The sequence below is a fragment of the Podarcis gaigeae genome (assembly GCF_964106915.1).
Source record: "Podarcis gaigeae genome assembly, chromosome: 12".
Lineage (NCBI taxonomy): Eukaryota > Metazoa > Chordata > Lepidosauria > Squamata > Lacertidae > Podarcis > Podarcis gaigeae.
The window spans coordinates 48,035,235-48,048,267 of record NC_139688.1 but is presented as its reverse complement, the minus strand read 5'-3'; the positions used below and the strand labels follow the sequence as shown (position 1 = coordinate 48,048,267).

Below are 13,033 nucleotides of genomic sequence, written 5' to 3'. Positions count from 1 at the left end.
AAAGTTGCAATCAAGGATCTGAGTGGCTCTGAATTTGAATGAGCAAGTACTCTCTTCTCTGTTTGTCAGGTATGGAGAACGTGTTTCACTTGAGAGCTGTATTCTGGGTTTTTTGGGGGGGGGGGTGCATGCTAGTGGTGGGCAGAGCTAGAGCCGAAAATCGGTGGATCACCCCATTTTCTTTCTCACTCTCTGCCACCATATTCCTCCTCCTTCCCCTTGCCCCCTGCATCATGAAATTAGGCAAGGTATAGGCCATTAATTCAGCAAATCAAATAGGGAGTTGAAAATCTGTAGCAACTTTGCTCTGTTAATGAGGATCAATATGTGAATGAATGTCCAAGTCTGGGAGGCTAATGGAAAAGATCTAATTCCTGAAGAGCCCTTTGGGATGGTGATTTTATAGTACACTAAATGATATAGACATAGGCAAACTCGGCCCTCCAGATGTTTTGGGACTACAACTCCCATCACCCCTTGCTAACAGGACCAGTGGTCAGGGATGATGGGAATTGTAGTCTCAGGTGTAACTGTCTCCATGATATGGTAGCCCCATCTTGTGGAATGAAACTTATAGTTCACCTCTTCTCTCGCAGTTAAAATCAGACTCATAGCTCTTTCGTAGACCATCTGCTACAGGTTGTAGGTCAGGCTACAGACTGTGATATAAAAGGTGATAGAAAATAATTTTCTAGGTTATCAGATAGCTTCACTTCATTACTGTCTTACAAAGAAATATTGTATGGCGTTTGGAGTGGTCATTTTTCTGATGTTCGCCTTGTATTAGTTTTTCAATTGACATAAGAAATTGATTTAATGTGATTACTGTTAAGCTTTAAGGCTGTATATATAATGCCATGATAGTGTTAAAATTCTTATTTTCAGAGCAGGGTTTTTAACTATGATAAAACTTTTTTTCAACCTGATGTTTAAGGAAAGGGGATCTTTAGTATTCATCTCTCTGATAAATGATACATTTTTCTCTTCCATACACTTCTACTGCTCATATTGTTTACGTGGGTTCTCACAATGCAAAGATCCTGAATAGAATTTGAGCTATTCACTTCTGGACACAAATCTTTTCTCTTTGCAACATCTCAGATCTGTTTTCAATCTAGGTCATCCTTTTGCTAGATTTGCCCAGCTCTATAATTCCCTCATCTCTCTGTCTCTTAGCAACTGGTGCTGTTGACTGCCACTTCCAAACAATATCAAAATTTCCTCTTGTGTTTCTGGATTCTCTTTAATGGATGCTCATCTTCATAAATTTAATCATGGCCTGTTCTACTGCTGCCTCTTTTTGTAACGCTCAGTTGTAAATGCACTTCTCGTTTCTCCACTGTTAATGTAAATACGCTTGTCATATCTGAAAAGTTGGCAGAAAAATCCCCAACTTTTAAATTGTTTTGTACATGAAGATTTAAAGGTTTTTGCTTTATTTTTCTGTTATGAGTTACTGTTTCCTTTTCCTGATTTGCTTAACATATTTGCATTAGAATCTGTAAGATTGTTGCTTTTATTTTTGGATGCATTTGTCGCCATACTATCTACTTTGGCCTCAGAATGCTCATTTCCAGAGCTTTTTTTTATTCTAATAAGAGGCATCATCTCAGTGCTATCTTGCTAAACGCAAGCTCATTTTTTGACCTGCATTTTGTTAACCTCAACTCAATTGCCTTCTTCACTAGTGCTGCTTCCTTGCTATCCTTCCTTGAGATAGGAGTATTGGTTTCCTATCTAGTTCCAGCCATTCTAAATTTTGGGTATTTTTTCCTGTGGCCCAGTTCAGAGAAAATAATCACAGTCTAGTGAATCGTGAACTATCAGTCCACTAACCATCCAGTAATGTTCCTATACACTCCTCCTTCACTCCTTAACTCACTGATGTCTTAAGCCACAGTTTTCTGTGACTTCTGAACTGTGGTTTAAGGTCTCCCTCAAAACCAGGATTCTGGTTTAATTGTCTGACTCATAAGGGATCCATGACACCCAAATTTCCTGGCTTGTATGTCCTGGGAAACTGTGGTTTAAGAAACCAGGCAAACTTTCCCAGAGCTTGGGCACATGAGGACAGGAGACAGTAGAAACGGCAAGGAAGTAGTATATGGACACACTGATTGTTACCAGGCCAAGAAACATGCTTTTTGGGGGGGGGGACCAGGACCATTAATGTGGCATAACGTCTATTTTGAAAAAGGGCGATAATGTTATTTCTATATTCTGTCTGATTACATTTTGTTTTTTGTTTTTTTGTTTTTTGTTTTTTTTAACAAATATTTATTGAAATTTTAACAAAATACAACAAAAAAAGAAAAAGCACAAAACAGAAAAATACACAAACCACAAAAAATAGATAAAAATAAAAAGAAGAAAGAAAAAAACCATTATTCTTTTTCTAACTTTGAAACTCATATCCTTATTTCCTTGACCTCCTCACACCTCCCCTTTTTGTATTCCCATTTACATAATCAAATCAGCAAATCCTTACCCTCTTTCCATTTATCATCTTTAGCTTTGTATCTTAACATATCACAACTCCAATGTTTTCATCCATAAATTCATTTTTGCATACTCTTTATAACTTTGTCAATAATACCACTTATTTTTGATCCAACATCTTTTTAACATTCATAAATTTTGCACTGTTTCTGTAGATAGTCTTTAAATTTCTTCCAATCCTCTTCCACCAGCTCTTCTCCCAGTCTCGGATCCTGCCAGTCATTTCCGCCAATTCCATATAGTCCATTACTTTCATCTGCCATTCTTCCAGGGTGGGTAGTTCTTGTGTCTTCCCTGTCGGATTACAGTTTGGCACTGCAGCAGCTAGTCATGAAATCTGTTCCCAGAGCAATATAAACTCATCTCTTTCCTTAATTTTTTTTTTTTTTAAATCTGCATGTTTTAAGCCAACTTGTGAACCCATTATTATTTTGAAGCACCATTTTAAAACATGGCTTGTCTTTTTAATGAATGGGTCACTCCTAGCCTCAGAGTAGTCTGTGCAGTGTTCTGACTTCTTGACTCACCTTTTCACATAAAATCCTGGTGTTGGCTGTGGCTTCTGCTTTTACATACCCCTGCCCGATGGTGTGGATTGCTCTGACATTCATTGTTTTCATTTCTGAGAACAAATTATGACTTGCTGTTTCCTTTGTTTTCTTGGTACATTATGCGAGTACTTCTTACTGTTGATTTGCTCTTAATGTGTGCTAAATTCCATTGTAACCTTTAGCTACGTCCTTATTTCTCCGTCAGACTCATTTCTTTATATTTTGAATCTCTGCTCCTGTCATTTAGCTAGAATATTATTTAGTGATTTGTGTGGGCTTACTAAGCTCTCACGAAGTACAATTTTTGCTTCTTTTCTTTCCACAAGATTGGATTTCATGCCCACTCCATTAAATTTACCCCCAGCGGTCAACCAGGTGCAGACTGACTTTAGTGGCCAGTTTGGTGCTAGCATTAAAGAGCAGCCAATTGTCTATTTTTGAGGGGTGTTTTTTTTTTCATTTTAAATGCTATAGGGCAATGACAGCCTTACAGTTGTTATAGTGGTCACGGGTTATGGGAATTGGTGTCCTCTCAATCTTGAGGGGCTACATGGAGGCCGCCTCTGCTGTAAAGGGATCCCCCAGGCACCAAAAAGTATTGGACAATATATTTTGCTCTTCTTTTGCTTCTTTCATCATGTGTTTAATGTTGAATAGTGTCAGGACATTATTCAAATTCCTTGTGCCTTTATGCACACCATACATTTAAAGCACATGCACCTGTTCCCCCAAGGAATCATGGGAATTGCAGTTCACACCACAGAGCAACAAATCCCATCACCCTTAACAAACTGCAGTTCCCATGATTATTGGGGGCTGGGTGCGGTTTAAATATATGATGTGTCTGGGATTATTATTATTTTTGTATTGCTGACTGTATTCATGCAGTTTCCTCACTGAAAATGTACAGTGGTATCTCAGGTTACATACGCTTCAGGTTACATATGCTTCAGGTTACAGACTCCGCTAACCCAGAAATATTACCTTGGGTTAAGAACTTTGCTTTGGATTAAAAACTTTGGGGTGCAGCAGCAGCGGGAGGCCCCATTAGCTAAAGTGATGCTTCAGGTTAAGAACAGTTTCAGGTTAAGAATGGACCTCCAGAACGAATTAAGTACTTAACCCGAGGTACCACTGTACTGCATTTGAGTGACCCAGGACATATCTATGTTATTTCAATGGTTTCACTGAAGGCTACAGGACTCAACTCATTTACCTGATCCTTGGCTTATTCCTTTCATTTAACGGGCTTGAGTTTGAACTGCTTTGCCTTTTTAAAAACTGCGCAAGGCAGGTGTGTTCCATATTTGTGGAGACTTTTTTGAGCAAGCGCTTAGTCTCTTCAGACATAGGATGGCCATCTATAGAGAAGAGCGAGGGTTGGGCAACCTTTTTTTCTGTTGAGGGTCACAGATAATCTGTCAGAGGTCACACGTTGACTATGGGTGGCGCCAGATCAAAAAAATACATGGACCCCTTTTTTCCTGCCACCCTCTACTGTCTCTTCCTCTTTCTCCTCACCCTACAGGCTACTATGGGAGAGACAGATCACTTCTACCACAGGTCTGAACTGATAGTTTGCAGGCAGCTTTTGAAATTAGGCTGAAGGCCATATGAGACTCTAGGACCACAGATTGCTTTATAGCATACCATGCAAATTCTTGGTGTCATAAGTCAGGGGAAACAAAGCAAATCCCCCTTTAAAAAAAAGGAGTGGGAGAATATTCCTTCCTGTCAGGTGGAGAATGTGTGGAGGAAGAAGCAGAGACAGGATGGGGCAAACATCTTCCACCCACGTTTGAATGCCGACCATTTTCTCTGTTTTTGTTGCAGGCTTTGCTCGATGGTTTGTCAGATCTCCCCAAGTGGTATGGAATAAAGGAAATGCAAGCTCATTGGTTAGGAGACTGTGTTGGATGCTATTTTGAGTTCATGCTAAAGGTGAGCAAGTCCCTTCTTGGTGATGAGATATTCGTGCCCTAATCTGCAGGAGACTGAAAACTGTTAGGAGTAAAACTAGAAATGTTAGCAATTACATGTGGGGTGTGGGTGCAAATGAAGGCTAGAGATCTTTTAGTCTGCACGGCTGTTTTGCTCTGAACACATTTTCCTGATACCATAAGTGACATTGGCGTGGGGCATGTAGAGACATGGCTGGATTGGCTGTGACCAAATTCCCCATTATATTCTCAGATGTGGACTGTGGCCTTTGGAACTGATTCTGGAAAATGTCTGTACTAATTCATAAATGCAAGCTGGGGCCTGCAAGTGAAAATTGTGCGTGTTGCTCTGGAGGAAATTGCAGTAACCCTTTCCCTGTCTTTTGTCAGACTAATAATAACCCTACAGGAGAGACGATATCAGCCTATGCATGCGTTCCGGAAGCCATTTATGGCGCATCCCATTTACATATCTTGCCTAATCATAGACTGCTACATGGAAATAGCTGTTTAAAGGAAATCTTCCGGAAGGAGCTTGTCCCAGGAAAAGGTGAATCTTTCTTCTTTCTTTCTTTCTTTCTTTCTTTCTTTCTTTCTTTCTTTTTCTTTCTTTCTTTCGGTAGTGCTTGATTTACTAAGGCTAGGCAGTTGCTTGGGGAGCTTAACATGGTCAGGCTTGTGCAAAACAATTCACATGTAATATTTTTTAAACCTTGCAGCATGCCTTTTAAACATATGGCAGCAGCCTGATGTTCTCTGTAAAGATAAGTTGCTTTGACTGAGAAACCAGACTAGAATCCAAGGCCCTTACTGGATTAGTACCTCGTAGCAACTGAAAACTGTTGAACCACCAAACTACAGGATTACCTTACAGGAAAACAATAAAATATTGTGACACCTTGAATATTAAGAAATTGCTGTGGTGTGAGGGTTTTTCCCCCTGTAGAGTCCACTTCAGCATATGTATATTTTCAGTTGACAGGGGTTTGTGTGTATGTGTCTGTGTGTTACTAGCTTGCACAAACATGCACACCCACTCATGCATGCATGAGAAAAGCTTTGCAAACAGCAAAATCAAATGGCCGTTACATACAAGACATACAGTTCTGGGCCAATTCAGTATAAAGCTGAAATATATATAAACTGAGCATAATGACCTTTCGCAGCAGGAGCAAAACAGCAATACGGTCATCCTAGTTTTGCTCTGTTAATTAACACTTGCGACGGGAGAGGAGACCATTGTCTGAATTCAATGGAATCACACTTCTTGACAAATTCTAATGCTGGAGTCTCCATTTGAAGTTTTATTTGTTGAAGAACGTAGCTCCTTTGGTGGTGCCCAAGGGCAGCAGATACCGTGCTAGCGGCTTTTTGCCCCCTCTGGCAAATTGGCACGTAGTGTAAGGTCTGACAACCAAGAATCCCTGACTTCAGATTTGCAGCACCTTTCAGTGTACAATGAGGCAGTGTGTGGCAGCAGCGAAAAATGCAAAATGCAAATTTAATGCTTGAAAATAAGATGGCTAGTATAATAATGCCTTTTTGTGAATTTGAAATGCTGTGCACACTTGCAGTTGCCCCATCGTCAAAAGTACATTGTAAGGCTAGAAAAGATGAAGAGTAAGCAGCCAGAACCAGCTCTGTGAGGTTTTTGTTCCCCATTTAAAGACTTGCTAAAAGAGAAGACACAGAGCCAGCGTGGTATAGTGGTTAAGAGCGGTGGACTCGTAATCGGGTGAACCGGGTTTGATTCCCCCTCCTCCACATGCAGCTGCTGGGTGACCTTGGGCCAGTCACACTTCTCTGAAGTCTCTCAGCCCCACTCACCTCACAGAGTGTTTGTTGTGGGGGTGGAAGGGAAAGGAGAATGTTAGCCGCTTTGAGATTCCTTCGGGTGGTGATAAAGCGGATATCAAATCCAAACTCTTTTTTCTTCTTCTTCTTAAAAGTGTATAAAATTATGCACTACTGTATTGGAGAAAGAAGAGGGAGGGTGGGCATAGTCTTCTTCAGCCTATGATAATCTTACTTCTGAGTACAGTGGTACCTCAGGTTACATACGCTTCAGGTTACATGCGCTTCAGGTTACAGACTCCGCTAATCAAGAAATAGTACCTTGGGTTAAGAACTTTGCTTCAAGATGAGAACAGAAATCATGCGGCGGCAGCAGGAGGCCCCATTAGCTAAAGTGGTGCTTCAGGTTAAGAACAGTTTCAGGTTAAGAACGGACCTCTGGAACGAATTAAGTACTTAACAGAAGGTACCACTGGGTTGTTGTTGTTTTTTTTGTCCACTTTATCTCTTGGCAGCAATTTATTAAAGGGAAGGGTGGACCCAGTAATTAATAATAATAATAATTCATTCATTCATTCATTCATTCATTCATTACTTATACGCTGCCCATCTGGCCACGCCTCCTCAGCCACTCTGGGCGGCTCCCAACAGAAAATTAAAATCACAATAAAACAGCAAACACTAAAAATTGCCCTAAGCAGGGCTACCTTCAGATGTCTTCTAAAAGTCAGATAGTTGTTTGTTTCCTTGACATCTGATGGGAAGGCGTTCCACAGGGCGGGCGCCACCACCGAGAAAGCCCTCTACCTGGTTCCCTGTAATCTCACTTTTCGCAGTGACGGAACCGCCAGAAGGCCCTCGGAGCTGGACCTCCGTGTCCGGGCTGAATGATGGGGGTGGAGATGCTCCTTCAGGTATTCTGGGCCGTTTAGGGCTTTAAAGGTCAGCACCTACACTTTGAATTTTGCTTAGAGAGGGGTACACCCCCTCCCCCCAGAGGGCAACTGGATCCAGGAAGACTGGGAGATGGCCATCACACTCCTGTTGGCTGGAATAGAGCATTGAACAGTACCCTTTTATCACTTAGAAGTAAAAAGGGCATAGAATAGCAACACCTAGTGAGAAACCACAGAATTGCATTTCCCTGAGAGAGAAATTGCAAATGCCAACTAGTGATTGAACATAGAATGAGATCTGTTTAAACCAAAGAATGGCAGACAATTCTGCAAAACGAAAAGATACAATCTTTCAAAAATGGCATAAGAGGGAAAGCTTTCCAGTATAATGACAAAACATATGCTGCCCTTTACCTTTTTTTTCTTTTTTCTTTTATTTAGATATTCATTTCCTTGCACAAATATTTCATGTATCCTTGGAGAATGGTAATTATTTTTTCCAGGGTGTGGGATAATTGAAGCATGAGGTTCAGATTGTGAGAGAAATCTTTCAAAAGTGCAAGAAGCTTTGTTTCCATCAGAAACTAATTAAATTCAGAATTATTGCTATTGATTCAAGCAGACGAAAACCGGATCTTCCAAGGGCTGCTTCATTAGGTTTTTAGTAACACAAGAGAGCAGCAGGCTCTCTTAGCAGTAAGTGAACACTCTTGGCACAGTGTTCCTATTTTTATGATCTTTGCTTTTTTTTGTAGAGTCGCTTACTTCAGTGACAGCTCTGAACTTGTTCACCAGTCAAGAGATTCCTGTAATCATTTCCGCAAAATCTGAGTTTGAAGGCTCTGTCGATACTAAAATAGGTGAGTACAGGAAACATATTGAAAAATAAGGCTTACGCAGCTGAAATTGTAAAAGTGGTTGTCTCTGGTTTCTAGAAGCATCCATGCAAGGGAAAATAAAGGTTGATGTATTAAGCACTGCTAGGGTTGCCAGAGTCAAAGCTGGTAAACAGTCATAGACTTTAAATTTTCCATGCAGCTGCTCCTGCCTGTTTCTCTGCTCCTGATTTGAAGGTTTGCAGCTATAGAACTTGCTACCACAAGATGTAGATTAGCCACCAACTTGGATGCCTTTAACAGGGATTAGACCAATGGGAGATAAGGCTATCATGGGGAAAATGAGTTTCGGCATGCCCCTAAATGTCGCCTGCTGGAGAGAGACCAAGAGGGCTATTGTGCTCATGGCTTGCTGGTGGGCTTCCCAGCCGAATCTAGTTGGCCACTGGGAAATGAGATGCTAGACTAGAGAGCCTTTGGTCTGATTGAGCAAGGCTGTTGTTCTGACTGTTCTCCAGCGTTCAGTCGGGCAACCCAAAGTACTTGAGACACATGTTTTTGTATCATTCAGAGCAATATTACCCAAACTTGGGCCTCCAGCTGTTTTTGGACTACAGCTCCCATCATCCCTGACTACTGTTCCTGCTGGCAAGGGATCATGGGAGTTGTAGTCCAACAAACAATTGGAGAGCTAAGTTTGGGAAACACTGTATGCCGTCCATCTGATATAATTGGTGTCCTGTATAAAAGATTAGCTTGGTATGTGTCTTGAGTTCATTTCATAAGCTTCCAAGTTGATTTCTTTTCAGTGAAATGGTAAGACAATGCTTTTCCATTTTTAAACGACAATCATCTAAACTTGTTAACCTTTCCCCTCTATTTATTGTTGTTTTCCAGCTTTTGACATACACAAGAATGTAATTTGAAGCTTTGAGCCATTAGTTAAAATAGGGGTGTGGGGAAACCTGTGATAATCCAGATGTTTCTGGACTGCGGTTCCTATCATCCTTGACTTTTGGCCGCAGTTTCCAAGGCTAATGACAGTAAGAGCCCCCCAACATATGAATTAAAACGTTATATTCAAAATGGAAAGTAATAGAATTAAATTCATCAGTACCCAAACATCAACATTAATTTTGATTTTGATGACTGAGATCCAAAAACTCACAGAAGTGTTTTTGCCCTAGGAGGTGTGGGTTTTGGATTTTATTTCATTTTTAAATACATCTCACCGCCCCCTGCAGTATCACAAATGTCTTTGAAGCTCCCCTCATTTTCCAAAGCATATTTGCCATACAGCATGGGGAGCTGTTGTCAGAAAGATGCATCTAACCCACCTTCCTTCATCTCTCAGAAGTAATGTCACCACGCTTCTTTCGACCTAGCCTTTGCTTTGCAGCAAGAGAAAAACTTGCAAATGAACACATTGAGATTGATTTTGCTGCAGGAATTTAAAGTTCCAGTGCTGGCTAATATGAAAACCAGGGTGAGAAAAGAGAGGTTCCATCTTGGAAAATATAGAGCCAAGATGTCAATGACAAATTCATCTTATCAATATGTATTGAATTGAATCGGCCAAGGGCTATAGAGTTGAATGCAGAGAATATTGTTCTAATGGAAGAGGAATTGGGAGTCAGTTTAGATACATTTTGATTTGGAAGGTTGATTTGTAGGCTGAAAGGAATAGAGAAACATGGGTTGAAGAGGCTGAAAGTATATGCAAGAAGAATATACCGTATTTTTCATGTATAAGACGCCCCCTATTTTTGCGGCAACAACAAATCGCCAGTCCACCCTTGGCACTATCTGTGTATAAGACGCCCCCTAATTTTTGACATTATCTTTTAGGGGGGAAACCTAGTCTTATACACGGAAAAATATGGTAGTTAGCAATGCTGCCTGAACTCTGAATCAGAAAGCTGCTTGATTGCATTTTCATTTAAAAACCCCAAAGGTGTGAGTCTTATTTGAAATCTGTTTAAGAAACGCTTTCATTTCATTTTCCCTTCCAAGGAATCCCTTGCATTAAACCAGATGATGCTGAAGTTGCCAGGAATTTGGGTCTGTCATTTGAGGAAGTAATTGAAACGCTGCCGGATGGTTCAGAGAGACTAATCAACTCCAGAGAGGTTAGTGCACTCCTGTGAGTCTCTGCCTTCTCATTCCCACTCCTCCATGGGAACGAATGACAACTTTAAAACTCACACACAAACATGTAACCAGATCCTTAATTTTTACATGTTAGGCAATTTTTAAAATGTGCATAACAGAAAATGAAAGTGTGAAATTAATATAGATGCAGACATACATGGTTTGGTTTAAATGCTTCAGGCTAATGCACTTTCTTTTCTTTTCTTTTCTTTTCTTTTCTTTTCTTTTCTTTTCTTTTCTTTTCTTTATTAAAGATTTTCTTGATTTACAAAGGCTAATGCACTTCCAAACTCTGCAGGGTGTAGGAACATAGGTTCTGGCACTGCATGGATTCTGCTTCCTATAGTTGGCACCAGAGAAAGAACTGAGCCAGTGCTGGCAGTCTCCACTGCTGGCTTTTATCGCAGTCATCTGATATGTACTAATAGAAGATAGTGATTAGTATGAAAATACTATACTCTGCTTTAGCACTACATGTATGAGCTAGAATGAGCCTGAGCAAAGTCTTGGTCTTGCAGACTTTCTCCTGCTGCATAGATGGGACCAGGACTTCTGCCACATGCATCCTAAAATACTTTTCTGAAATCCAGGTTTCTTCTTATGTACAAAAATGTTTTGCTGGGACGTGGGTGGCGCTGTGGGGTAAACCACAGAGCCTAGGGCTTGCCGATCAGAAGGTCGGCGGTTCGAATCCCCATTACGGAGTGAGCTCCCGTTGCTCGGTCCCTGCTCCTGCCAACCTAGCAGTTCACAAGCACGTCAAAGTGCAAGTAGATAAATAGGTACCGCTCTGGCAGGAAGGTAAACGGTGTTTCCGTGCGCTGCTCTGGTTCACCAGAAGCGGCTTAGTGATGCTGGTCACATGACCCAGAAGCTGTACGCCGGCTCCCTCAGCCAGTAAAGAGAGATGAGCGCCGCAACCCCAGAGTCGGCCACGACTGGACCTAATGGTCATGGGTCCCTTTACCTTTACTTACAAACATGTTTAAAACAATCTCTTTAAGTTGCAAAGCAATACAGCTTCATAGTATCGCTTCTCAGCCACTTGCCCAACAGAGACTTACTGTACTTTTATTTTTAAAACCTGTTTAGTGCAAGACCAGAAACAAATTGAAACAATTGCTCTAGGGCATTCATGTCCAAACTGGTCGATCGTGATCTACCAGTCAATCGCAGTATGTCCCTGGTTGATCTTAGCTGATCACCCCCCCCCCCCAAAAAAAGCTCAACAGTAGATCACTGCCAGTTTTTTATAGTGGTAGTAGATCGCAGTCTCTTGGGGGTTGGAGATCCCTGCTCTAGGAGATTAAAATAATTGTTTCAGGAAATTCATCTGTAAATTCACGCCAGACATCATGCCCAAATCCAACAGAGCAGTTGCCAGTAGTGGCCTGATCATTAGACTGCCGGGAACTGAGGCTCGAACAGAAGATGAAAATGGAGAAAATTTGAGAGACTATTAGGACTTTGGACAGAATTCCATTCTCTTGACTATGGGTGGTGGGACATATACATATACCATTACTGTGACTACCGTTGCAGTGAGAACATTGGAATACACCAACATCTGTCGTTCACAGTTCACAGGTATGAGTAGACAGCAAGCGTTAAATGCCATCACTCAACAAGCCAAAAATAAAGGAGTAGGAGGACACTTAACAAGCAGTAAATTGAAAGATTGGCTGATCTCGCGGCAGCGTTATTGGGGGACGCCTATTCCAATCATCCACTGCCAGAGTTGCGGTCCTCTTCCTGTCCCTTACGAAGACTTACCTGTGCAATTGCCCAGTGTCACATCCTTTACCGGAAAGGGCGGCTCGCTTTTGGCTTCTGCTTCACACTGGGTAAACTCCTTGTGTCCAAGGTGAGTTCACATTTTCTTTACAGCTTCTGGTCAGTGATTTGGCTGGAAGAGGAGTAAATTTTGTTTCATTTTTATTATTATTGCGGTTAAACATTTGGTTGATGCTGTGGCTTCTGGCTTTCTTTAAAAAAAAAGAAGAAGAGAGAACAGAAAACTAAAGCTTAAGTGTCCTACAAATCTGACTATCTCACCCCAGGGTACCTTTGTGCTATTACTTCCCAAAGCATTGCCTTCTGTGAAAGTGGAGAGCAGCCTCAGGTTCTTTCTATTCACCAGTTCTTTTTATGCAGAAAAAAGATCTTAACTGCAAAAGGCTGTGTGTCTGTTTCTTCTTACTGCTGAGCTCAGTCATTAGAGGAACAGGGTTTTTCTTTGGAGGGAAGGCGTTGTCTTCCTCTTTATAGCAAGGTTAGCTGTACTACTATTGGAAACGGAGTTAAGGCAAGCTCTGTGGGCTGTTTTTCGTTGGGAAATGGGGAGATCTTAGTTCACTTCTCTTGCA

General features: G+C 41.2%; 2 protein-coding genes across 3 annotated transcripts in view; one reads left to right on the top strand and one right to left on the bottom strand.

The window, feature by feature from the left end:
- The window catches only part of DPPA2 (developmental pluripotency associated 2), a 32,413-nt gene extending 25,545 nt beyond the window's left edge, over nt 1-6,868 (bottom strand). Inside the window, exon 1 of the mRNA XM_083706076.1 lies at nt 6,818-6,868. The gene's annotated coding sequence lies outside the window, so the exon portion shown is untranslated. The remainder of the gene's footprint in view (nt 1-6,817) is intronic.
- Nucleotides 1-13,033, top strand: part of LARS2 (leucyl-tRNA synthetase 2, mitochondrial) — a 62,936-nt gene that overhangs the window by 16,904 nt on the left and 32,999 nt on the right. For both annotated transcript variants that reach the window (XM_083705635.1, XM_083705636.1), the window contains exons 8-12: nt 4,884-4,991; nt 5,381-5,540; nt 8,436-8,540; nt 10,530-10,645; nt 12,248-12,531. In XM_083705635.1, the coding sequence (XP_083561761.1) occupies nt 4,884-4,991; nt 5,381-5,540; nt 8,436-8,540; nt 10,530-10,645; nt 12,248-12,531 (773 nt within the window). The remainder of the gene's footprint in view (nt 1-4,883; nt 4,992-5,380; nt 5,541-8,435; nt 8,541-10,529; nt 10,646-12,247; nt 12,532-13,033) is intronic.